This window comes from Carassius auratus, chromosome 8 (assembly GCF_003368295.1).
Source record: "Carassius auratus strain Wakin chromosome 8, ASM336829v1, whole genome shotgun sequence".
NCBI lineage: Eukaryota > Metazoa > Chordata > Actinopteri > Cypriniformes > Cyprinidae > Carassius > Carassius auratus.
The window spans coordinates 13,164,380-13,189,293 of NC_039250.1; the positions used below are offsets into that span (position 1 = coordinate 13,164,380).

Genomic DNA, 24,914 nt, shown 5'->3' on the forward strand with positions numbered 1-24,914 from the left:
GGTTGATCGTAAGATGTGCAACAAACGAAAGAAAATCGAACTGGACACAAGAGCCGCTGTTACTTCTTGCCCAGCTGGTTAATGACAACAAATATATAATCAAAGGAACATTTGGAGTTGGGATAACATCATCAATATCATCAGATATTTATAAAATGTTTATATTCTGAGCCAGATTGAAATAAACAGCAAATTTAAGATAGTTTGTGTTTGATCTCAGTGACTTAGGAGTCACTACTAATGTTTCACAGATTTAGGAGCTAGTCTTATAGCCGTATGCTTCCAAGTTCACCCTCAAATTAATGATAAAAGAAACCTGGTTCTAAAAATTACACTCACAAAACTTATAATAGGAAAACGTATAATAGGAACTGACCCTCTAGTTTAGTTAGTTTTGCAGAGCCAATTTAATTAAAATATACTTTTTGTAAAGCTGAGAGAAGCCAGTGTGAAGTGATATTAAGTTTCGTTTACAGGTAAATACAAATTATAACACATTTCAGAAACGCCACTCTGTTTTAATTTTCCATTTGTGATACAACACCCAATAGGTGCAGGTATTATGAAGAATGAACACTTCTGAAATTTTCTTTCGGTAAGCTGATTGTATGTCGGACATAGATTGTTAATAAATTGCATCATCCCATCTCATGCTAAGCTAACATGTTTGTGCACTTACTGTAATGTATTCGGCAGTAAACTTCAACCATATTTCAAAAATGACAATATTATTGACTAATATTATTTATTATTATGAAATTACACATCAAAATGCTCTCACATCCTACAGAAGTGGGTCACATTTACACACATTTATACATTTTCATTTATTTGTAAATAACATGTGTCCAAAGACATTACAATCAGTTTGCACTTATGTTCATTTATTGCGTATAACTGGACATTTGGTGTTAAATTCATGAAATAGCATATAGTTGGTAGTTACTGTTCATGTCAGTATTTACAGTATGTTAATGAGGGACACAAAACTGACCTGTTTTGTATAATGACCGAGAAGAACCAGTTATTAAGTTATCTATGGTTTCAAATTTGTTGTCGAACTTGAAGCTATATCGGTTCCCTTTGTCCGTAACTTCCCACTCTTTTACCCTGGAAATCACTACATCATTAAATTCAATAACATTCGATGCATATCCAAAGGCAATTAACGTAGGCACAAAAGAAGTTGGCATCCCACTCACAATGGATTTTCTCTTCATTACTGATGCACAATCACCTTCACATGCAGATCACGATGAAAACAATCAAATCAAGTTGACAAATCAGGCCTGTTTATTTCATGGAGTGACAAGAGACAGGACAAACAACATTTTACAAGCGTACAAAAACAATATTCACTTCGCACTAACCATTTATAACACTTAAATGTGATCTTAGTGAAGGATAGAGAAAGTTGCTATATTAATCACTTTAAAGGTTTTGAATCAGGGCTGCAGGTCCTGGTTATTTGTTCCTTTATAAGTGTGTTTGCATCACTCTTCAGTGTCCTCCTCACTGTCATCACTCAGAGGGAATTCCCTGTACCCGCGCTGTGTATTGTAGCTCTTCACATGCATTGGACACTCCTGATTTATAATAGCCTTGAGGAAAAAAAGTGTCAGGTGTCATCACAAAGCATTTGTAAACGTATTGATCAGACACACATATATGTGTCACATTTGTGTTTCTCACCATCTTCTCCTCCCGAGCAGCAGGATTTTTGAGGAAGAAGCAAAGGGGGGCATACAGGATGTTGATGATGCCAATGATCACCATGAGATTGGGGAAGCCTATGGCTCTTACTATGGCCCCTCCAGTCGATGGACCTGCAGTAGAAGCGAACGCACCGAGAAAATAGAGTCAGTTTGGCTCCTGGAGCTCTCAGGGTGAGCAAACACCAGGTTTTGACCTGAAAATGGATCTAATAGATCTAATTTGTGACAAAATAGGAATTAATTGTGCAAAACATGTCTAATAGTAAAAATGTATTGTAATACAGCTGCATTAAGGGCAGTTACCAACAGCAAATCCCATGCAGAGTGCAACGTCAGCAATAGCGTACACACTTCCGTAGACAGACACATGGCGAATATCCACTAGGTAACCCATTATAGCCATCATAGATGAATCAACCATTCCTACAAGCACAAATAATTAGTTGCACATTTCATACAATCTGTTAGAGTTATGTGTTTAAAATGTCTAGCATAGTTTACTGCGAAATGGCAATTCTGTCTTTGTTTACTCTTTTATTTTTCTGCTGAACACAACAGATATATATACAGTATAAAGGCAATGTGGGGTCTAAAAAATAAAAACTGAGAGACATTTGAAAATACAGATATGGAAACAGCATCAGGGTGTCTAAACAATGAAATAATTATCATTTTGTGGGAACTTTCCCCTTAAATATTACATGAAAAATAAATGAATAATAGTCACCAACAGCAAATCCCAACCCTCCATTGGGACCAATAAGCCCATAGATGTCTTTGGCAAAGGGGACCTACAACAAATTCACATAATGTTACAATCACCCCAGTCCTTTAATATATAATATATAGATTGGGGTCAAAAGATGTATTACTATTTTTGAAATAAGTCTCTTGTGCTCACCAAGACTGGATGAAAAATACAGTAAAAACTGTTTTCTACTTGAATATATTTTAACATTTAATTTATTTCTGTGATGCAATGCTGAATTTTCAGCATCATTTCTCCAGTCTCACATGATCCTTCAGAAATCATTCTAGTATGCTGATTTGGTGCATTTCTCATTAAAATATTTTTTATAACATTTTTGTGGAAACCATAATTCATGGTCAGGATACTTTGATGAATAGAAAGTTCAAAAGAATAGCATTTATCTGAAATATAAATCTTTTATAACATTACAAGTGTCTTTACTGTCACTTTTGATCAATTTAATGCATCCTTGAAGAATAAAATTAATTTATCTAAAAAAAAATCACTTACTGACTTTTTAAGCACAGTATATTTGTTTTGTACATAGTTCAAGCATGCATGTGCAAATTGTAATGAAATGTGATTTAAAATGTGATACTCACACAGAGCAGACTGATGCCGACTAGAAGCATGCCGATCATGGAACACAACCACCTACATCAGACAAGCATTTCTAAATGATTCAGCTCTTCACATTTGCTTTTCAGTTTATTCATTTTGGGACATGCGAGAAAATGTATTACCTTCCCATTTTATTGGCCAGTACTCCAAACAGATTGGTCCCAATGAGGTAAGAAACACTGGCTGGTAGGAAAGCCATACCTGCAATACCAGTAACCATGATTAGAGGAAAACAAACATGAATTAAATCAAATGACCTGTAAATAAGCAGGAAGTAAATTTGTTTCAATCACATTTTAATGACTTGGAATAATAGCGTTTCTTACCAAGCTGCCATTTTGGCGAGCACATTGTTTGCATCATCCAGATGGGAAGAGTGGGCTCTAAAATAGCCACCCCCATGTTTGCAAAGCACAGCGACCCTGTAATTATACACAGGAACCATAATCTTCCTCATCATTCACTCAGCACAGCTCCTCACCCGCTTCATTTACAAATCGTTTTAGCTGTTCGCATCCAAACATTCGGCCGTGATTAAATGAAGGCATACGTGTTATTACAGAGACTGCTACTAAACCTTCTCGACAACTTTTCAAACTGTGGGCAGGATTTGAGGATGTATTTGATTCTATTTGATTTCCACACTCACCTGCACTAATGAGTATGTAGGGATCCCTCAGCAGGGTGAGTAATGGTGTTCCTTCCACGCTCTGAACAGAAGACACATGACAATCACTCCCGCTTCTCACAGTAACACTAATGCACACATTCCTTATCTCTTATCAACTTTTAAAACTCACAGCAACTACTGAATGAGCCACTCACCCCTGGAGATATTTTTGAGGGCTGAAGGATGCAGAGCTGGAGGGCTGGTGTTGAAATTGGAAGTTGAAAAAACAGTTGGATAAATAATGAGATGTAACTCAATGAATTTAAAAGGGAAGACTTATGAGTTTTACTATTATCTTACCTCCATCAAACACAGCCAAGAAGGCAAGGACCAGAAAGGGAGAACTTTTACCAACAAACTCATACATGACACTGCCAAAAGGCGCTCCAACTGAAAACAGTACATTTTGCACTGTTGGTTAATTTCATTTAGGTATTGCTAGTGATTTCCAGTTGTTGATGTTTACAATGTTAACTTAAATTGTAACATGAAGCACATAAGAGGACAAATCTTGTACTGTATTAACGTACTGAGCACTCCCATGGCAAGTCCTCCCAATGCGATTCCCATGGCAAATCCTCTCTCTTTGTCATCTGTGTGCACACTTGCTAACATTCCCAGACCTACACAACCACACAGTCGTTTTTATCATATATACACTACAGCTAAAACAGCTAGATTTTTCAAGAGAAATTAATACCTTTATGCATTAAACTGATCAAAAGCGACAGTAAAGACATTCATAATGTTACGATAAATGCTGACCCTTTGAACATTTTATTGGTCTAACAATCCTGAAAAAGGTATCAGTTTCCACCAAAATATTAAGTAGCACAACTGTTTTCCAATAATCAGAAATGTTTTTGAGCAGTAAATCAGCATGTTAGAATGATTTCTGAAGGATCATGTGACTCTGAAGACTGGAGTAATGATGCTGAAAATACAGCTTTGCATCAAATTAGATGTTCAAATATATTAAGACATTTTTTTTTTTAAATGGTAGTCCTATTTATATTTCTCACTATTCCTGTTTTTAACTGTATGTTTGATCAAGTGAGAGACTTCCTTCAAAATGATTTTAACAATGGCATTTCAATCATATGCATCCAATATTTGGTTCATCATATCAAGCACGCTAAATCACAGATATTATACCTGCCACAGTGGAAAAGGATGATCCAATTCCCTGCAGTGAGCGGGCGAAAAACAGCAGCGCGTATGTCCCTGAGAAGGCAAACACTGCAGAGAACGCATTCAAAGTCAGAGTCCACCTCATTTCACTTGTAGTTTGCACTAGTCATATAAAGTGAAGGCATTTAAAACACTTCAACAAGCATAAATATATTGAATATGTCTCACTCAGAGCACAGTAGTGTATTTAAACAAATTTATGAGCAATAATCTCATATTGTTGCTCCATTGTAGTTAAGACCCTACACAATGATATTCATATTTGAAAGTCAATGTTTGAACATATATTGTTGACGATTAGCATGATAAACACCAAGTCACCATTTGATTTCCCTGTTGGAAAAATAAAACGGCTATACCGATTAGGTTTGTTTTAAAGCATGGCAGCTGGTTTGAGCTGGTTATTAGCTGGTCCTGAGCAGGAGCTAACCAGTTTAGGACCAGCACATGACCAGCTTAAACCAGTTCAAACCAGCTGCCATGCTTTAAACAAACCTAACCAGCATTAGCTGTTTTTTTTTTTTTGACAGGGTTCAATGTAAAATCTGGGTCCTCAAGAAAAAGAGCTGATAACCAACATCCTGTTCTCATTCAAATTCATGTCCTCCTCAATTTCATTTTATGTTTAGCAGAATTGAATTAAGAATTAGAGTAAATGATGATGTAATTTTCATTTTTCAGTGAACTATCCCATTAACCCATGCTCACAATAACATCAGTAACATGCATTTAGAAAATGGAGTGCATGACTTTCCATTTCATGTAGAGATTAATAGTCCTAATAAAGTAAATAACACACAATATAAAACAATTCATAGTTATTAAATAGTACTATGACTTACATCATATAACATGACTTACTTATTGTGGAGACAAACATGATGACAAACCCAGCAAACATCGGTATGTGATATCCAATCCTGTAAAACAGGCACATCATATAGCCATCTATTGTCGTGCTACTTACTTCAGCTAAGTAACAGTCATTTTAGATGATCTGCTCGAAGCGTTTATGTACCTGTTAGTCAGAGGGCCCACAAATGGGTTGACCATGAGCTGCACCAGGGCTTTGGAGGCAAACAGCAGCCCAACCCTCAAATTCTCCTCCTCCAAAAACTCACTGTCCTCTTTACACCTGTGTCGCTCGGCAGAGCTGCCATTGAGCCCTGAACTCCCATTAGCCCCGGAGGAGATGGTGAGGCTGGCAGTGCTGATGGCGTAGGTGCTGTTGTCGTACAGAGAGATGATGGAGGTGTAGGTGGGCTGAGCCTCAGGGGGGCCGGCAGACGGGGGCTCTTGTGTCTGGTGCTCTGTGGCATACAGGAAGGTTGGGATAATGGGAACTGGAGAGAATGAGAGGTGTGACGTGAGGATGGGAAGAGGAAGAGTCGGTACCTGTGTTTGTGTTTGCAAATAACCCTTCCCCTCCACCTGCTGTGGACTGTATGAGACAGAGGTCAGGGCAGATGCAAGCAGATAAATGTCATAATGAGAGAAGAGTCACTTGTCCAGCATAATGCTCAACCTTTCTTAGTTTATATATAATGTTTTTGCAGAAAATACAGAATGTTCTCAAAATGTGATGCAGATTGGCTAAATGTATGTGAACATCTTATTGTAATCAACAAATATGGCTATAGATCAGCTTTACATACACTCACTGTCCACTTGATTAATGACAACTGTTCATTAATTCAAATATCTAATAAACCAATCATATGGCAGCAGCTCAGTGCTTTTAGGCATGTAGACAAGGTTGAGACGATCTGATTGTTGAGATAACCTGAGCATCAGAACAGGAAAGAAAGTGGATTTAAGTGACTTTGAACGTGGATGGTTGTTGGTACCAGGCGGGACCATCTAGTGAGATTTCAGTGCGCAACCATATCTACGATTTACAGAGAATGTCTAAATAGCAGCAAATCCCTGCAACCATATTGTTAGTGGAAAACCTTATTATTTGTTTAGGATGGCTGTGTACTTACCCACAACTGTTAGCAGCATGTTATCCAGCAGCAGGGCCACACACACAACGACAAGCACCAGACGAGGAGAGCCCCTGCTCTCTCTGATCCAGTCCATAGGGTTCAGCATAGCCATGATCCACCTCTGTCACTGGACGCACAGGCATGGGTCAGATTATCACAGTATGTATTTGTTAAGTATTATACACTTAGATTCGATGATCTCATATTAATTGAGAGACTAAATGGAATATTTGTTGACTAAAACAGGTAAAACATGTCTAAAGTCCCCACTGCCACATGCATGATCCTTCAGAAATCATATGCTGATTCGCTGCTTAATAAATGTTTATTATTGTTATTAGCAATGTTGAAAACAGTTGTACTTAATATTTTTGTGGAAACCATGATACATATCTCATACATTGCATAATAATTGAAGTCACGTAAATTCATCTTTATTCATATACTTTAGAGCTTGATGAAATATAGAGAGTTTCAAAGTATTGTAGCTTCATAGTATTTAACAGGAAAATAACAATCAATGATGCAAACTTAAAAAAATTGGATTTTGGATTCTATGGACTCTATGGCATCCTGTCACAGAGTATAACTGAGGGCCTAAATCTTAGAAGATCTACAAATTTGATGCATATTTTTATAATAATAATAACAATTTAAAAACTATTTTAACCTGCTTTAAATGTTGTTGTTTTTTACTCAAATTTGTCACAGATGGAACAGTTACTATAGACTGCATTTATAGTGTTTGTTTAGATGTGAGATCCTCAGTTGCTAGTTTGAGATTAGGGTGTTAACTTATGTACACAAGCCTGGCACCTAGAAGCAGCATCTTTTCCAAAATCTGGTCAGAAATTACCCAAAGAAAATAGACGTCTAAACAGATGCACGCACATTACAAGTTTACTTTACCTATTATTTTAAAACATGTTTGAATTGGACTGCAACATGTGCATATTAAGACCTGGAAATACTTGATTCTTCCACAGAAAACAATATAAACAATGGTGTTTTCCATATGCTATTTTGATAGGGTTCATTTGAAAAGGGCTGGTCAATAGATGATAACCATCTTGCAGATTTATCTAAACCCAATGATGTATTATGAATTACAAAATTACATTATGGTGACATTATACATTTCAAAATATGTTTGATCAGAGATTGCCTAAAAAGTTTCAGAACTGAATTGACATCCAACTAAAATCCAGGAGGGGCCCAAAATGTACAACAGTACTCAGGCCCCTATGCAGTCTTCTAGGATGTGATAAAGGGCTTGAGGACAGGTTTGTTCTAGATGAGCTCTTTGCTTCAGGGCAGGAATTATGTGCTGTGTTATTGAGTTTCAACGGTATGATTACATCAGCTTTAGGCCACATGAGGAACAGACTCGGTGTTTCAGAACCCCTACTTTATGTTTGACTGTCAATGATTTAACATTTTAGTTTGTGAAAAAAGAGAAGCATTTGGTGTTTTTGATTTGAATTTCTTATAAACAGCTCAAAGATAATGTACTTCCGTCATATGCTGTGAAAATTTTGCAATTGCTAAAATTGTATTGATTTACACTTCTCAAAAGCTTGGGGTCTGATGTATACATTTTATTTTATTTTAAGAAATGCAATATTATTATTCAGCAAGGGTGCATTAATTGATAAAAAAGGGGAGTAAAGTCTTTATAATTGTTGAAAATTATTGAGAGCACAACTGTTTTCAACAATGATAGGAGTAATATATGATTTTTGAAGGATCATGTGACACTGAAGACTGGAGTAATGATGCTGAAAATCACTTAACCTGCCAACATCATCATTTTGTGTTCCCAAACTTTCTTAAAGAGAGGGTTTTGTTAACCGTGTGGTTAAACCTGTACCCATTAAAATATTAGTATTTTGGACACTACTAATCATGTATTTTGAAACACGGCTCCATAATATTTAATAATGAAACAAGAAAAATCATCATAAAACACAACTGTCTGACCTCATGAAACAATATGCAGTCCTTAATCATTCTCTCGATTGAGACATTATATGAAAGTGGTTAAGGAATTAAATGATTGCCTTTTAAGTATATTATATGTAAAGAAAATAAACAACATTTTTAAATGTCGTCTTACCTTAGGTGCATTCTCTTCTTCAGTGCAGGAGTGTTTGTCCAGTGCAGGTGTGTGTGATGCAGGGGTCACTTGTTGAACTGAATGATGCTGGAGGTGTCTGTGTCCACCGCCACCTGCATGTGATCTGTTGAGGGGTTTTTGGAGGAAATATGAAGACATGAACACGTACACACACACACTGCGTCATAGCAAGAGTAATTGTGTGCATCTGCTGCTCTTTATTGGGTAGGTGAAAGACCTGCAGGCTTTTTTTCATCTTTATCTGTGATCCCTCATCCAGACTCAGCACACACAATCAGGAACCGCTGCTACATTTCACTTGAGAATACTGCTCAGTCAGCAACCTAATCGCTCCACTATGAAATCAATGGGGATTGTTCATTATGTGCTATGCTAAAGTTTTCACATTAATATCAAAATCTGAGTGACAGTGCATTTCTGTTACCCAACACCCACACAAACACATACAATAACCTCTTATAATTACCCAGGCTTTCAGGTAAAACACTAAATATGATGAACTATGATTACTTTAAATTGAAATCAAATATAATAGCATCAAATAGAAATGAATAAAAGTAAGTAAATTAAAACTTAAACGCTGTATATACAAAACAACTAAAAAAAGTAGCTAAAGACAGCAAAATTGCCTAGACTTTAAAATACAAATGAAAATATAAAACTATAAAAATCTATTTAAAACTATTAGAAAAAAAAAACATAATAGCACAATGATTGTAGTAAAATAAAACTGGGTTTGGAGTACTTGACTGGCTTTTGTAAATCAGCCTGAGGGTTTGAAGACCGCTTGGTGATCTTCCATCACCTGCCCTCTGTTCAGCCCAAATACACACACACACACACACACACACACACAGAGAGAGAGAGAGAGAGAGAGAGAGAGAGAACACAACCAGTTCTGACAGGAATCATTTAATTTAATTAGAGGAAATTGTATTGGTGGTTTAAAATGGAAGCCTACTTTCCTATAGATAGCAATAGGAAAATAGTTGGCATTTCTGGAAAAGTAAAAAATAATAAATAAATAAAATAAAACATGTAAAACAGAAATTGAGTTTGCTTTCTCAACCGAAGTTACCATTCGAGTGATTAGTGTTGTGTTTGGTAAAGTAGCTCGGTGTATTGAGGTCACTGTATATAAGCCTTTGGATTTGCACAGTTAACTGCTAATTAAACAAATTTACACACAATATTAATACTTTATATCAGTGTGTCTAAATATGTTTGAGCTGATTGAACTCAACAAAGAAATGTAGTATCTAAAAACTGTCTTGAAGGTTGCTTTAATTATTTTGTTTCTTAACAAATACACAGACAGACAGACAGACAGGTTTAAAGCATGATTAAATGATGCATTTAATGTTACAGGTTTATTGTTTTACTGTCTGTTGACTGTATAGTTGTCAGTGTATTAGAGTTACATGTGCATTAATGATTGCACTACTTTGCCTTTCCAAGTTCTACAAGATTTCAAAGATCACAGATCATGTAAAGCTCTATGTAAGAATTAGGCTTTGACAAATTAAAACAACTTGTTGCTAATTTGCTAATCAATATATCTGTAGTTAACACGACAAGAATGTTTAGGCTGAACAAGACACTTTTATTTAGTTTGCTAATCATATTCACATTGGTTAAACAAAGTAGTGTCACTGTTATTACCTTCCTTCCAGCCCGGTGGGAAACCTGGATTTTGAGTTTTTCCCCCTATAACCTGCGTTTAAGGGGCAGATAAGCACCTGTTCTGTTTCAGGAAGGATGCAACCATGCAGACAGTTCATGTCATGTTTTGTCTGTCTGTTGTTTCTGCTGTACAGTGCCTGGATTCCAACATCATCCACTCCTCCAGAGAAACGATAGACTCTCAAGAGGTAAGAATATATATTCTTAAACCTTCATTTGTTTTGGTCTTTTGCTTTCGTATACTTATGCTGAAACAATGTTACAAAGCTAAAGAACACACAAAGCCTATTGGCATTTATTATAATATAATTTCTTTAAATATACAGTATATACATATATATATGCATGCAGGTGACTATCATTAAAAACAGAGAAACTCTACTTGTTGTCACTGCTTCTGTGTCTTTGACAATCTCTTCCAGTCAGTATTGCATCTACAGAGTGACACAGTTGTAAATTCCCATAATTCTGTTAGAAGAACCTCCGATGTGCAGGGAATCAGAACAGCTTCACCTCCTGCACAAGACTGCACCGCTGCACAAGTACTATTTTGATCGGTTCAGTATATTTTAATCTACTGAAGTTGAATCAAACCATAGGTTAGTATCAAATCTGCAATCCTGTTTTTTTTTTCACAATATTTAAACTGTCTTTATTCACATTGTGTCTTTCACAAGGCAACTGAATGCAAAGCCTCAAAGAAGAAACAGCGCAGTTCTGACAAGACAAAAGCTCAGTTGGATGTGCAAGGAAGTCAAAAAGGTAAGAACAGAGTTTTATGGGGGGATTTTTTAAATCTTGTTTTGGGGTCATACCTTTGTAGCCTGACTACGTCAGACTTCCTACTTCCGCTCAATTTCATTTCGCTTCTGTACTCTGTCTACGAAGCAAAGTGTAGTAGCAGAGTCTGGTATTGGCTAACACCTTTGATCAAGTGTTGCTATATTATTGACTGTTAGTAAGTAATTTTCCCTGTGCTGGCAAAGACAGACTTTATGGAAAACATTAACAACATACATTCTCGTGAATGTTGTGGCTGTTAATCAATTTTCATATTTAAGGGTGACTTGTCAGTTTAAAAAAAGTTATAATTTTTGAGGAAAAAAGCATTTAGTCTTAAATCTAAGAATACAGTATATAAATATATTACATATGATTTAAGTTGTTTCCTCAGGTTGTTACCACCATGTTTTCAATGTTTGAATTAATTAGGCCAAACTACTCAATTAAAAAAAATGTAAAAATGACATCAACATCCTGAAAACTGAACTCTTAAATGACAAGGTAAAATATTCTTTTTTATGCCTCTGTCTTAAGTTGTGTGTCAGAAGGGTTTTCATTTCTACCATGATTTTATGTAGATAGAAAACAACTGATAGCTGATTGAACACTGGAAATGTATTTGTACAAATGTGTGCATTCATTTTATCTGTCACTCACGTTTTTGAACATAGACTTATAGTGCAGATTCAAACTTAGATTCAAACTTAAATTTTTATAATTCATGAATGAAAACATTTTGTAACATGATATTGATGTACCATTTACATGGTAATGAAATGTCTGTTTTTAAAATAGGTTTTAAAGGATGAATTTTGAGATTTTAAATTTTCAGGTGATGTCATGTCTGATGATTTCTAAAATGTGAGAGAGAGAAAGGCAACGAAGAAGTCTTTTTTTTAAACAAAGGTCAAAACTCCTGTTATAATGCAGATTTTTGAGGGTGCACTCGTGTCATAAAAATTATGTAGGAAAAGTAATAGATTGATTTAACAAAAAACATTGGAAAAATATATATTTGGGAGTCTTAGACCTTTCCGACGATATATAGTTTGTCAACATTAGATCGATTTAATTGTAAAGTAAATAGGCGTCCCGTATACCGGACAGGGTGACAGAATTATTATGTCAAATTAAAATGTAAAACTGTCTACAAGAATATCTTTACCTTAAACACATTGTTTGCTTTACAGAATGTTTAAAAGTCCAAAGCAAAAAAAAAGCTTTTCAAACTATAAACTTTCCTGGCTCGCTCGGAAATGTACGTACAGCTCTGCACCTTCAAGAAACACTCAAGTCCTTCTCCTTGGTTTGACTTGATGCGAGCGCTGCGACTGTGACGAAAAGCTGCTCTGCCGCGCGCATCCCCAAAGCCCTCGAGGACAGGGCGTGTGCCACCCCGACCACAGACTAAACCAAAACTAACGAGAAACATGACATAACAAGACATAGTTACAGTGTTTTTGAGTTAAGGACAACGAGCTTGTTCTAAATAAAGTTGTTTCTACAATTATTTTGCTTTAAAGGCACGTGGAAGTATAATACATGGGCAGTATTTTATTAAGAGTAACGTTAACCTGCCAAATAAATAAATAAGGACTTTACACACCCAAGAAACACTTCCAAATCAAGTAATCAAGAAATAAAAAAAGACAAGGAAGTACTCTTTAAAATCTTTAATTAGCCTATATCTACCCATCTTTAGAGTTTCCTAAATACAGATTTAATAGTGATCACAATAATTGTACCTTGTGTGATGTTGAGACGACTGTACGTTTATACTGTGACTTGGTCTGATGCATTCATTCGAATTGCTTGAAGTTTCAATCAAGCCGTCTTCTCAATTTCATAAAAATGTTAGAATTATTTTAATGGTTTAATAATGGAACATGTACATACTCAAGTTGTACCGAATACTAATTTAATTTTGTGCATATGATATGCATAAATGTCAGTGCCTGAAAACAAAACCATTGTTTTCTGTTTCTCAAAAGAATTTTGGATGTGAATCTGTAAGAATGTTCAAATGTACAACTGGAAGAAGACTGTTTAGTTTTTCATTTTTTGCCGAAATGTTATCTACTAGAAGACCCTATTGTGTCATTCTGAGAGGTGAGCAACTATAATCCGTGTCACCCTTAACCCTCTGATGGTCTTCGTTTCTACACTCGAGATAATAACATTTAATTTTTTGTAACAAGATAATTATTTTTTTTTTAACAAATGTCATTTTACTCTGTTTATGTTTTTACTCGACATTTGTGTAGTTTTTGGAGGATTTATGATATATTTGAAATTTCGTTAAATAAATAAATAAATAAATATTTTAATAGCTAGGCTTTTTTACAAAAAAACAGCATTTGATGTAAAGTTCACTTTATAAAAGACCCAGATTTCTAACTTTCATTCATGGGGATAACATGGATAATTTTAAATGAAAATGCAGTTTTGAAAATAAATAAAAAATCACTTTAACCACTAGATGGCTATAGAGCTCCACTATATGCTATTTACTATTTGACTACCATATTTTCCGGTCTATAAGTCCCACTTTTTTTCATAGTTTGGCTGGTCCTGCGACTTATAGTCAGAAAATGTTAACAGGGGTGGCCAAATGAGGCCACAGTAAATTTTGGAGAAAAAAAAATAAGGGTTTGCAATATAGACAAAAAGTTATATCTCTGTGAGTTCTAGGATTTTATCGATAACGATAATTAGACTATTTTGCTGAGTGTTATTGTGCTGTTATCTTATTTTTTGATTGTGCTGACACCTGATTTTTTTTTTTTTTTTTTACCTTTACACCATTGTTACTAAAAGTGTGCACCATCTTTTAGGTCAAATACTTGCATTGTTACCAGTATCAACAAAATTGATCTTTGCAATGCAGAGAAAACAGAAGCTGCATCTGAAGTGCCATTTAGATGTTTTTTAATGCAGCTCTGTGGAACATGGAATACTTTAACCTGCAGTTATAAATGAATAAATAATGTTTTGATATTTTAAAGATAAAACATTGAAAACTGATGTTTGAAATTATTTAAAAAATGAAAAGGTATAAGTGAAATTAAAACCGCCAATAGGTGGCAGCGAGTCACTGTTAATAAATGAGTCATTGCGATTAAACCAAATCTTTTAAAGGTTGATTCATTCAGGAACGAAACACTTTAATGTTGCTCAGAGACGCAAAACTGTGGCTGCAGCAGGTGCTGCACATTTTTTTCACTTCTTAAACTATTGTGAATTTACATTCTGCATTTAAATTAATAGTAGCTACCCACTGCCAATAATCCTAGGGGTGGCCACAAGGGTGGCCAGAGTTTATGCAGCATAGAGCGCCCTCTCGCGGCTGTAGACGGTAATGTTTTCTCTTGGTTCTTGGTTCTAAATAAATGCGACTTATAGTCCAGTGCGACTTAAATATGTTTTTTTCCTCATCATGAAGTATTTTTGGACTGATGCGACTTATACTCAGGTGCGACTTATAGTCCGAAAAATACCTGAAAGATATCTTTTCACAAGTTGGATTCAGTTGGATTCATATCAAAATATTATAAAATCACAATTATAACAAAAATAAAATATTTTTTGTCAAAGTTTAGCATTTTTTTACTGAAAAAAACCCCCCAGTTTTTCAATAATGTTACATTACAATGCATCGCAGGCAGTAAGCATGGTAAACCGCAAGACTTCTGTAGACGGGGTTGGAGCAGGTGTGTGTGTGTGTGTGCGTGCTAAATTGTTTTGTCTAATCCTGTCATCTCTCTCTCACTCTCTCTCCCTCTTTGATGGTTCTGCATTTTGCATGATTTTTTTAAAATAATTATAAGAGAGCAGTTGTTTTATATCCTCACAGGTGTGTGTGTGTGTGTGTGTACACATTGTCGATGTCAGTGTCACCACTTTATATTTGTGTTGGTTCTGCATTTTGGATGATTTTATTTGACAAATGATAAGAGAACAGTTTTTATAGTCTCAAAAATGTATTCCTCTATATGTGTGTATGTGTGTGTGTGTGTGTGTACGCGTGTTGTGAGCAATATAATTTAACATTGTGGATGTTTTTTGCATTGGTGGAAGTGTGCCACTTTATTTGTGCCATTTCTGTCGATGTGTTCTGCGTTGTTTCTGATTTTGATGATGAATTTAGTCTTATCTTGATTGCGACCACAAGTGGCACAAATTTTGTCACGCTAACATAAAAACAGATATCATTCCAATTTATTTATTTTTTGTAGATCTAGAAAGTGTTGAGAGCCGTAGAAGGTTTCATACCATTTGGACAAAGGGATTTTTTTTTTAATTTGAGCAAAAGTCATTTGGAGTGAAAAAGGACCCCGAAAACCATCTGAGTGTTAAAGTCACAATATTTCTTATTTTTATTGAATATTACTGCGTTAATTATGATTTGTCCTTTTTCTTAATAAAACATGCACCAGGGCAAGGCACAATAATGCAAAAACCAGAAATACTTTGCTCAAATTAAACGACTGCCACAAGTAGTAAACCACCATGATCCAACATCATGGTGTTGGATCATTGGTTTAATCGCGAATCCAGGCAGTTCATCCTAAATGAACGAAACTCCATTAGACCCTACTTCACTTTCCTGGTTTAAAAAATACATTTAAAAAATTCACTTGGATATGTCTGGAAAATATTTATTCATATTGAATATTGGTAATCTAAAGCTTAAATGAATGGTTCACCTAAAGAATTATTATTTTTTTGTCTCATTTTCTTTTTAAACGATCATATATCCCATATTTTCTTTTTACACATAATATATTCCAACACTTCTGGAGTTGCAATAGTCTTGATTTAACAGATTGAAAGTTCTCTGGAGGACAAGTCTCAACTCGAACTGCTCAAACTGGATTCACTGAGAGCTGAACTGCCTAGACTAAAGAGTTAGTGAAGAAATTCAGACAGATTTATACACCGGATCAGCAAGTGCTCTGAAAAGGGCGAGATCAAAATCAAAGAGCAGAAGGAACATGACTTACATTACACTGAATCAACATAAGACATTAAAACAAGCTTTAGTGTTTCACGTCATTGTTCCCCTTTATTTTCAGATTTTGATACACAAATTATAGGCCTACAGGACTTGGAAAATTAAAACCAAACAGCGAAGGCAATTCGTCAGAGACAAAGATGGATGACTGAAGGATAAAGGGAGGGGTTGAAGATCTTGGACAAGAATGTTGCGGTAAGCGGCGGGATTTGTGAAAGGGAGCACTGAGGAGTACAAGACCAGGGTTTGGTCAGAGGTTCGTGGCTGAGGTGTTTACAGCTGGCCACAGTCAGCGATGACTATCTTGGCCTTGGGCTTTCCACAGTCGGAACCATAGCGTTCCATTTCCTTGACGATATCCATGCCCTCCACAACCTTTCCGAAGACCACGTGCTTACCATCCAGCCTGGGGGAAAAAGATCAAGCTTAGAGAACATTTAAAAACAACAGTAGATGACCAAAGAGCTGTACAAAAAGGGTCATAAAACAAACGACAAGGTACTGTACATAGAATCAAATGTTACGAATAAGAAAAACAACAGAAAGACAAACAGAAAAACCACAGCTCTCAAACTGAATAAAATTCCAATGAATAAACACGTGTTTTAAGAAAGGAAAGGTGAAAAGATGTTAGGTAGAGGCACTCCACAGCACAGATCCAGCAGACACGCTCATTCACACCGCTTCTGTTCACCATGAAGAATGCCCTGTGCAGATGAAGAACTGGGAACCGTTGGTGTTGGGGCCGGAGTTGGCCATGGACAGGATGCCAGCGCCGGTGTGCTTCAGGGTGAAGTTCTCATCCTCAAACTTGCTGCCATAAATGGACCTTCCACCAGCTCCATTGTGGCTCGTGAAGTCACCTCCCTGCAACCCAAAGGTCTCAAGATTAGAAGCGAACTGCAAAACTGCTAGTGAAACCAAGATCTCAGAAGACTTCAGGACAGGGTTTGAAGCAACTTGAACTCACCAGCCAATCTGACTATTAAAATTAAATTACCAGCCATTCAGAAATTTCTACTATATTTAAAAAACTTGAATTAAATCAGATTATCAAAAGTCACGACTGTGATTTAATTATTAATTGTCAACCAGTCAAACATTGCAAATACCATGAAATAATGAATGGAGGAACAGTGAATCGAATTACTTATATAAAGGCAAAGGTTACAAAGTTGAAACTGTTTGCATTAGTTAAGAGAAAAGCTGATCTATATTTTTTTATTAGAAACATGCACTTACGGCACCATACACAATCCTCCAGCATAGGGTGAAGTCAGTACATGCAAATGTTTGACCAAAATCATTGTTAATGTAACTTAATGGATAACTAAACGAGTGGCACAGCAGGATTTTGAGTTCTACTACACAGATGCAAAATAGCATCACTTTACAAAATGATGCACGATGCATACTCCAGGGAACTACACTAACTTTTTCCACTGGTGGCATTTGTGCTACTAACTTTTTCACTTACTGGCGCAAAACATGATTTGGTTGCACAAATTATTTATAGTAATTACTGGATAATAATTAACAATAATGAAACTGTATTGCATACAGATGTGCTTTTTATATTACTTGCCATCTTTTAAACCACATGCCTTGCTATATTTCTTAAAGTACACAGTGCATTGCTCCGTCTTGTAGCTGGGGTTAGAGGGACCCCGGTGCAGGTTGTACAGTGGGCCCTGTTTAAAATTGTTTAATTTGTACCATATGTTCATTCTTTTTATTTATTTGTGCCATTTACATAATGTGTAAATTTTTTAAGTTTGTTTGTTAATTTAAAATAGCACTGCATAGTCTTCACTGTAAAATAAAATACACAATCAAACCAAAATGTATTCAGACACCTTCAACATTATCACAGTTTATTTGCTGTAGTTTAGAAATTGGTAATAAAATGACAATAACTCACAACAAATTCATCTTGATAATTTCGGATAACTTTGATAAAAGCTGTGTAATGGAATCAACCAAAACGTCAGACAACTGTCAGTATGACAATATTTACACAACTATCAATACTTTGTTGAACAGTTACCAAGCAAGCAATGCTTAATTTGGTTCAGTCTGTGGTGTGAAAAGGTTGCATTAGCAATTAAAGAAAGAAACACTTAAGCAAAACATGGTGAGGCCCCTATCAATTTCACTGGTAGCCTACAGTATGAAGAATTTTTGGGTATAATATTTTACAGATCACTATTTTGCCATACTCACTTAAATAAATGAACTAGTGGCCTGCACCCACTATTAAAACAATTCTGTTTTTTAGATTGACTTTGGATAAATTCTTGTTAAAACTACAAAGTTATTCAATCAAGAGCAGTGAGTGATTTACTTTCATTTTCATACATTAAAGACACTGACAGCAGGGCTAGTAAATTAGGCGCGGTCCCCTTAAGAGACAAACACATCCATTATAATGATACACATCCGATTTCTTTGCAACTCTTTACTTTCACTTAAGACATAACAACACTTTCCAAGATGGGTATTTTGACATATTTTGTATGCATTTGTTGTCGGTACAAAAGCAAGAAGACTTTGAGACGCATCTCTGCTTGCTCTCTGAACACCAGAACACCGCGGTGCTGAATTGAGCTCTTTCGCTTTTCGCTCTTTTTTTTTCTGTTTATTTAAACTGTGATTTGTTCGTTCAGACGCAGGAGGACGTGAACGTCCTGAAGGAGAGCTTGGTTCAGTGTTGCTGTTCGCGAGACACGTCTCTCTTGTGCACACCGAACAGAGCGTGCGAGTCACCAGCGGCTCAGTTGAGCTTTCCCGCATCGCGGGGCTGAAGCCAACTTGATGTGTTGAATGCTCGGAGCACGTTATAAAACGTATTCTTAAAATACACATTTCTGTTTTAATAAATGCTCATATTAAATCATAGCATAAAACATAAGTAGGTACAAAAATAATCAGTGATACATTTGCGACCCCATAAAAATTTGGGTCGCAATGGCATTTCAAAAGGTCGCATATGCGACCATTTTGGTCGCAGTGTAGTTCCCTGTACTCGTAGAAAATTTTCACATTTGAAAGACTTGAGCGCTTCTTGTCCAGTGTGCGAACCTTTTTAGGCTTACTTGCATATGTTGGAGGACATCATTTATCAAATCATAATATAACCCAACAAACTGGCTATTGAGTTGTGTTAGCAGCCATGGTTGATTTCCACCTGGGACAGAGTCCTTCTCACCTGGCACATTAAGCGGGGGATGATACGATGGAAGGTGGACCCTTTGAAGCCAAAGCCACGCTGCCCGGTGCACAGCTGCCTGAAGTTCTCTGCAAAGACAACAGACCAGATGTGAGCACTAAAAATCACACAAGGAGGAACAGAACAACAATACAAAGTGGGTATAAATACCTGTAGTTCTGGGGACAACATCAGCTCTCAGCTGTTAAGAGAAACAAAACGTCACATTTAAACTCTCCTGCAATAAGGCGTTCATGTGCGGGATTATGTCATTCCAGCAATGCAACTGGCCTTTTTTTGTTAAACAAAATACTAAGACTGAACTGCATCTCAAAAATATATATTTCTTTTTAATGAGTAGACTGTTGACTTTTTTGAGTGTATAATGATTTTATTCATTACATATGGAAAATTATTAATTCACAAGTGTAAATAAGCATTGGAAAAAAAAACCGAATTGGACTCCTATTAAAATATAAATAGGTCACTACCAAAAGAAATAAAACATCGAAAAACTAAATTATTATAAAAGGCATAAATCTATTATTTGAATAATTGTGCTTGTGGACGTGATTTTCTTTTACCATTTTAGTTTTTAAATGTCTTTATTATATTTGTATGTAATGTGTTATTGCCCTTGTATGTTCGTTGTTCTAAAGACTACAACAAAAACGAGAAAGAGAAAGTCATGTGACCGCACTGCAGCCGCCAGGAATGTGCACACACACACACTCTCGCGCTCTCGCTCTCGCTCTCTCACACACACACACACACACACACACACACACACACAGGTGGGGACTGAAGGTATAGTGCAAGCAGCAAATCGTGTATATTTACACCCCGCACTCTGAATGCGTATTATTCACTTTGAGCGTATAGTAATATATCTGCACAAACGCAGTGGCGCGAATCTGACGTTTGAGTTTTCTAGACGCAAGTGAGCTGAAAAGGACGCTTGAGACATTATTTAATTTACTATTTTTATGGACCGAGTTTCTTGCTGTAATACGAGTCACATTTACATTCCCTTTCAGTTTGCTTGAACATCGGTGAGACGCTAATGGGCATTACTGACACAAAATGTAGTTTATATAACAGGCAGAGTGGCCTGCCAAAGTTGTATATAGATCAAGCTATTTCCTGTATTTCCTTACTCAATCTGCAGATTAAGGCTTTGGTCATAATTTGCACTCCGATTCTGTCTGTAGGCTTTCTTGGCAAGACTCGATAATAAATAAATAACTTTAAATGCACACGCGTGCTTTAGGTGAAGCGGCAGATAAACGCGGCGTTTCACTCAGATTCCCAACACTTCACAACGCCACAAAACTGCAAACAGGCTTTACCGTTAAACAGCAACGGAATTTGTATTTGTTCGGGAGCGTAATACGGTTCGTTTAAAGGTCAGACTTTGGTCTGTCAGGTAACTGCACATCCAGGTGAAGCGTAACCTCACATCAGGTTTGTCCTGAGATAAAACCTGAACTTAATATGAGCTGCGTTCAGGAAAGGCTTTTGCAGGACTTGCAGGGAAACAAGTCCGTTTTAAGGCGTGCACAAACTTGCACTCTAGAGAGTGGAAAAATACTGACTTTTCTTGCATTAAGAATAAAAGGGGAATCCTGAAATTTTACCTCCATTACCACTCTTCCAAGTTCCTTGTCTCCGGCGGTGATGTCGAAGAAGACTCTGGGCAGTGCCATGGCTTTAGTTTCTTTCAAGTGTAATGATGATGATGCTGGGCCGAAGCGCGTGTCACTGGCTGTCTTGGAACTGGATGGGGGCCGCGAAGTTATGTTATAGAGCATCAGAGTCCCACCCACAGCCCGAGAGAGCTCTGGTGTCGGAAGTAAATTTCCCATTCATTTCTCCCATTGACTTTCGGAAAAATCCGTATCTAAAGAGTTTTAGAGCATCCAAAAAAAGTCAAAGGTACAAGACTGTGTACATATTTTCATTTCGAGCGCAGGAACTCATCCCATAAACCACCGCACCTCATTAAATTCGACTGAAGCCACAACCGGGAACGAGCCTTTTGAGCGGCTTCCAAATCTGATGCGCGAACTTTTTCCTCCAGTTAATTTTATTTTATATAGTGAATGTGCAGTAATAGCAGTTCTTTCAGTATTAATCGTGTAAATAGTGTAATAGTGTTTTATATAGGTATTGTGTATTGATTTTTATATTTATCATCGTGTATTTTATATGTGTGCGTGTATGAAAGTGAAGTGACATTCAGCCAAGTATGGTGACCCATACTCAGAATTCATGCTCTGCATTTAACCCATCCGAAGTGCACACACACAGAGCAGTGAACACACACACACTGTGAGCACACACCCGGAGCAGTGGGCAGCCATTTATGCTGCGGCGCCCGGGGAGCAGTTGGGGGTTCGATGCCTTGCTCAAGGGCACCTAAGTCGTGGTATTGAAGGTGGAGAGAGAGCTGTTCATGCACTCCCCCCACCCACAATTCTGTCCGGCCTGAGACTAGAACTCACAACCCTTCGATTGGGATTGGGGTTAATAACGTCAGCAACATGGTGCAGTGCTTTGTACCTGACTACAATCACCGCTCAGTCATCAACACATGTCAATGCCACAAATATTCAGTGAATGCACAAAAAGGTATGCCTAGGCTAAATATTGTTTTGACAGTGGCATTATAAAATGCTTATACCTCATACCATATGAAGGCTACAGCAGCCTGGCTAAGTTACCAAGCTCCCTGCAAAACTCTCATGGCAGCCAAGGAGATCATGATTGCACTGATAAGTCTACCGTGCAAAAACGCAACACAGGTTTTTATTTTATTTTATTTTTCTATTAATGATCTTCAGTCTTCACGGACCTTCGTGGGGTTTAACCAGACAGTTACAAGAGCTCCACCAATCAGATGCATCACTGTGGGATTGTTCAGGATTGTGGGTAATGAAGTTCTTAGCCAAGACATCGTGAATAAAAGGCATTTATATCAAAACAAGGTTAGTGCCCCATGATCCTTTTGCGTTTATATGAGCATATACTATCGCTTAGTACAGCCGTAGCTGGTTTTAAGTCTACCATTGATGGTTACGTTTTTATGGCTTATACCCCAAATGTCAATGCAGAAATTGCATTGAATTTTTACTTCCAGCACCAGCTGTGGGCGGGAGTGTAATGCTCTATTACCGGAGAGGGATGTCATGAAGCCGCATCTATCCAATAAGATCGTTTCAAAGCTTTGAGTGACACAAAAGTGAAGCAATGAAATAACTGAGAATGTGGTCGCGAGGCACGCGATCGCGGTTTTAGGAAATGCGACACAAATGTGGCTTCTGGCTTGATCAGTAATACTTTAAAATAATACTGAATATGTAGCAAGTAAGACCACCTCCCATTTGAGACTGAGTGTTATTTTAACAGAGTAAATTAGTGATGCAAAGTCTGATTCATTTCTGCAAACCGGTTCTTTTTCGGTCAGATCGGTTCATTGAACCGATTCAATAAGCCGATTCATCGGTTCCTGATGTGACCAACTGACGTCTCTAATAACTCGGTGCAATGTTGTATCAATGAAAAATTCAAACAAGAAATTTGTGTCAACACATATTGAAACATTAAAAAAACAAAGTTATTTGTGTGAAAGCATGTTGCTGATTATTACCATATAATTTAACTGTAATAAAATAAGTTAAAGGTGTTTGTGGGGTTGCACTTTATTTTACAGTACGTGTACTAACATGTACTTATAGTGTACTTACAGTGTATTTATCTAAGAAAGTTCTGGTTACACAAGGTAACTACAGTGGGGTAGGGTTAGGTTTAGGGGTAGGTTCAGGGTTAGTATCTAGTTACTACATAGTTATTGTAATTACTATAATAAGTACATAGTATGTACATGAGGAACAGGACTGTAAAATAAAGTACTACCGTTTGTGGTCACAGTTTCATTCGCGGATCCTTCATGTCAGATACGACTGACTTACCAATATTGACTAGCCTACAACTTGGATAAGATTTCTAAAAGTGTCACCCCTGCAGCAGCACACATTGATGCACATGCTCTGACTTGTTCTACATGTCTACAGTAGAGACTTGTTCGGCATTGGTGGGAACGCCCACAAAAACGTCCTAACCGTTTATGCCGTGGGGGAAAAACATAGACTGTATTTTTCCTTGTAAACAGATTTAACTGTAATATTGATACATTTTGTGGTCTATAGACTGTAAAAACTAAAGGTGCCTCAGGTATCCTTTGGTGTATTCCAGGAACCTTAAAATGTATTTTAAGTGCCTCAAAGCTCTTTTTCTCATAATAGGGTTCCTGGAAGAACCATTATAGTCTTTGCAGTTCGTGCAGGAACTCATAGGATCCTTGAAGCACTTTGTTCCCAGTTCTGAGGTTCTGGAGTCACCCTTTCATTACACTGAGACCTCAAGGTGCTCTGGAGGTTCCTTGAGGAACTCACATTTTAAAAAAGGGTTACTGCAAGCTCTGTTAACATTAAAGTGGTTCCTGGAAGATCTCACTTGTAAAAGCCAGCATCTGGAAGAACCCAGAGAAGTGACAAAAATTAAATGTGACTTATTATTATTTACTTTTTAGGAATGTGATGGAACAATTAGTTTTGTGGCACTTGCATGTGAAAAAAAAAAAAACTAAATGGTTGAACAAATCTTCACACTTCTGTAAAAACATAAATAAATTAAATAACAAAAGGACATACAAAATCTTCTAAACAGACAGAATATCCAACTAAAATGTTACAATTATTTCTGAAAACACTTCTAAGCAATAGTGAATATATACAAGCAAACAGGCATCCAGTGGCTACACCATGTTTCTTATTATTATTTATTAATTTCCTCCAGACTTAAACTTAAATACTGCAATAACTAAAAATAGTTTTATTGAAATAGGCTGAATGTTAAATCATTTGAAGGAGGATAGTTTACCTTGAAACTTTAAAGCAAACATTAAAAATATGATTTAACTAAATATGGCTAAACGCATTAATTTAATAAAATAAAAAAACTCTAATTATAACAATCGGTACAATAGTAATATTTAGATTTTGTTTGTAGTGAAATAAGTTACAATTATTCAGAAATAACTGTTCAGCCGTTGTCAAGAAGAAAATGCGAGGCTTGACGTCCTCGCGCTCCTG

At 36.6% G+C, this 24,914-nt stretch overlaps 2 protein-coding genes across 2 annotated transcripts; both read right to left on the bottom strand.

Annotated features, from left to right (window-relative positions):
• Window positions 1-1,232: 1,232 nt before the first annotated feature.
• On the bottom strand, window positions 1,233-9,317 carry LOC113106747 (chromaffin granule amine transporter). Its single transcript, XM_026268774.1, has 16 exons — window positions 9,053-9,317; window positions 6,934-7,063; window positions 5,967-6,291; window positions 5,810-5,868; window positions 4,913-4,996; window positions 4,288-4,380; window positions 4,058-4,147; window positions 3,913-3,956; window positions 3,737-3,797; window positions 3,414-3,509; window positions 3,210-3,288; window positions 3,069-3,120; window positions 2,443-2,506; window positions 2,019-2,138; window positions 1,693-1,826; window positions 1,233-1,601 (listed from the first exon to the last, which is right to left on the bottom strand). The coding sequence occupies exons 2-16, from the start codon at window positions 7,046-7,048 to the stop codon at window positions 1,494-1,496; spliced, it is 1,524 nt and encodes a 507-aa protein (XP_026124559.1). The 5' UTR covers window positions 7,049-7,063; window positions 9,053-9,317; the 3' UTR covers window positions 1,233-1,493.
• A 7,259-nt stretch (window positions 9,318-16,576) lies between these two features.
• Window positions 16,577-21,557, bottom strand: LOC113107332 (peptidyl-prolyl cis-trans isomerase). The gene is made up of 5 exons (XM_026269759.1): window positions 21,399-21,557; window positions 19,933-19,963; window positions 19,762-19,850; window positions 17,248-17,420; window positions 16,577-16,959 (listed from the first exon to the last, which is right to left on the bottom strand). Exons 1-5 carry the CDS (start codon window positions 21,465-21,467, stop codon window positions 16,827-16,829), a joined length of 495 nt encoding a protein of 164 aa, XP_026125544.1. The 5' UTR covers window positions 21,468-21,557; the 3' UTR covers window positions 16,577-16,826.
• Window positions 21,558-24,914: the final 3,357 nt, after the last annotated feature.

Excerpts from the sequence above, each read along its gene's own strand:
- LOC113106747 (XM_026268774.1), bottom strand. The coding sequence starts at position 7,048 with ATGGCTATGCTGAACCCTATGGACTGGATCAGAGAGAGCAGGGGCTCT. Across the intron at positions 2,507-3,068 it reads TCGGCATCAGTCTGCTCTGT|GTCCCCTTTGCCAAAGACAT; the intron begins GTGAGTATCACA and ends AATTTGTTGTAG. Across the intron at positions 2,139-2,442 it reads AGGGTTGGGATTTGCTGTTG|GAATGGTTGATTCATCTATG; the intron begins GTGACTATTATT and ends TTGTGCTTGTAG.
- LOC113107332 (XM_026269759.1), bottom strand. The coding sequence starts at position 21,467 with ATGGCACTGCCCAGAGTCTTCTTCGACATCACCGCCGGAGACAAGGAA. Across the intron at positions 17,421-19,761 it reads TCCCCCGCTTAATGTGCCAG|GGAGGTGACTTCACGAGCCA; the intron begins GTGAGAAGGACT and ends TTTGGGTTGCAG. Across the intron at positions 16,960-17,247 it reads TGCACAGGGCATTCTTCATG|GCTGGATGGTAAGCACGTGG; the intron begins GTGAACAGAAGC and ends TTTTTCCCCCAG.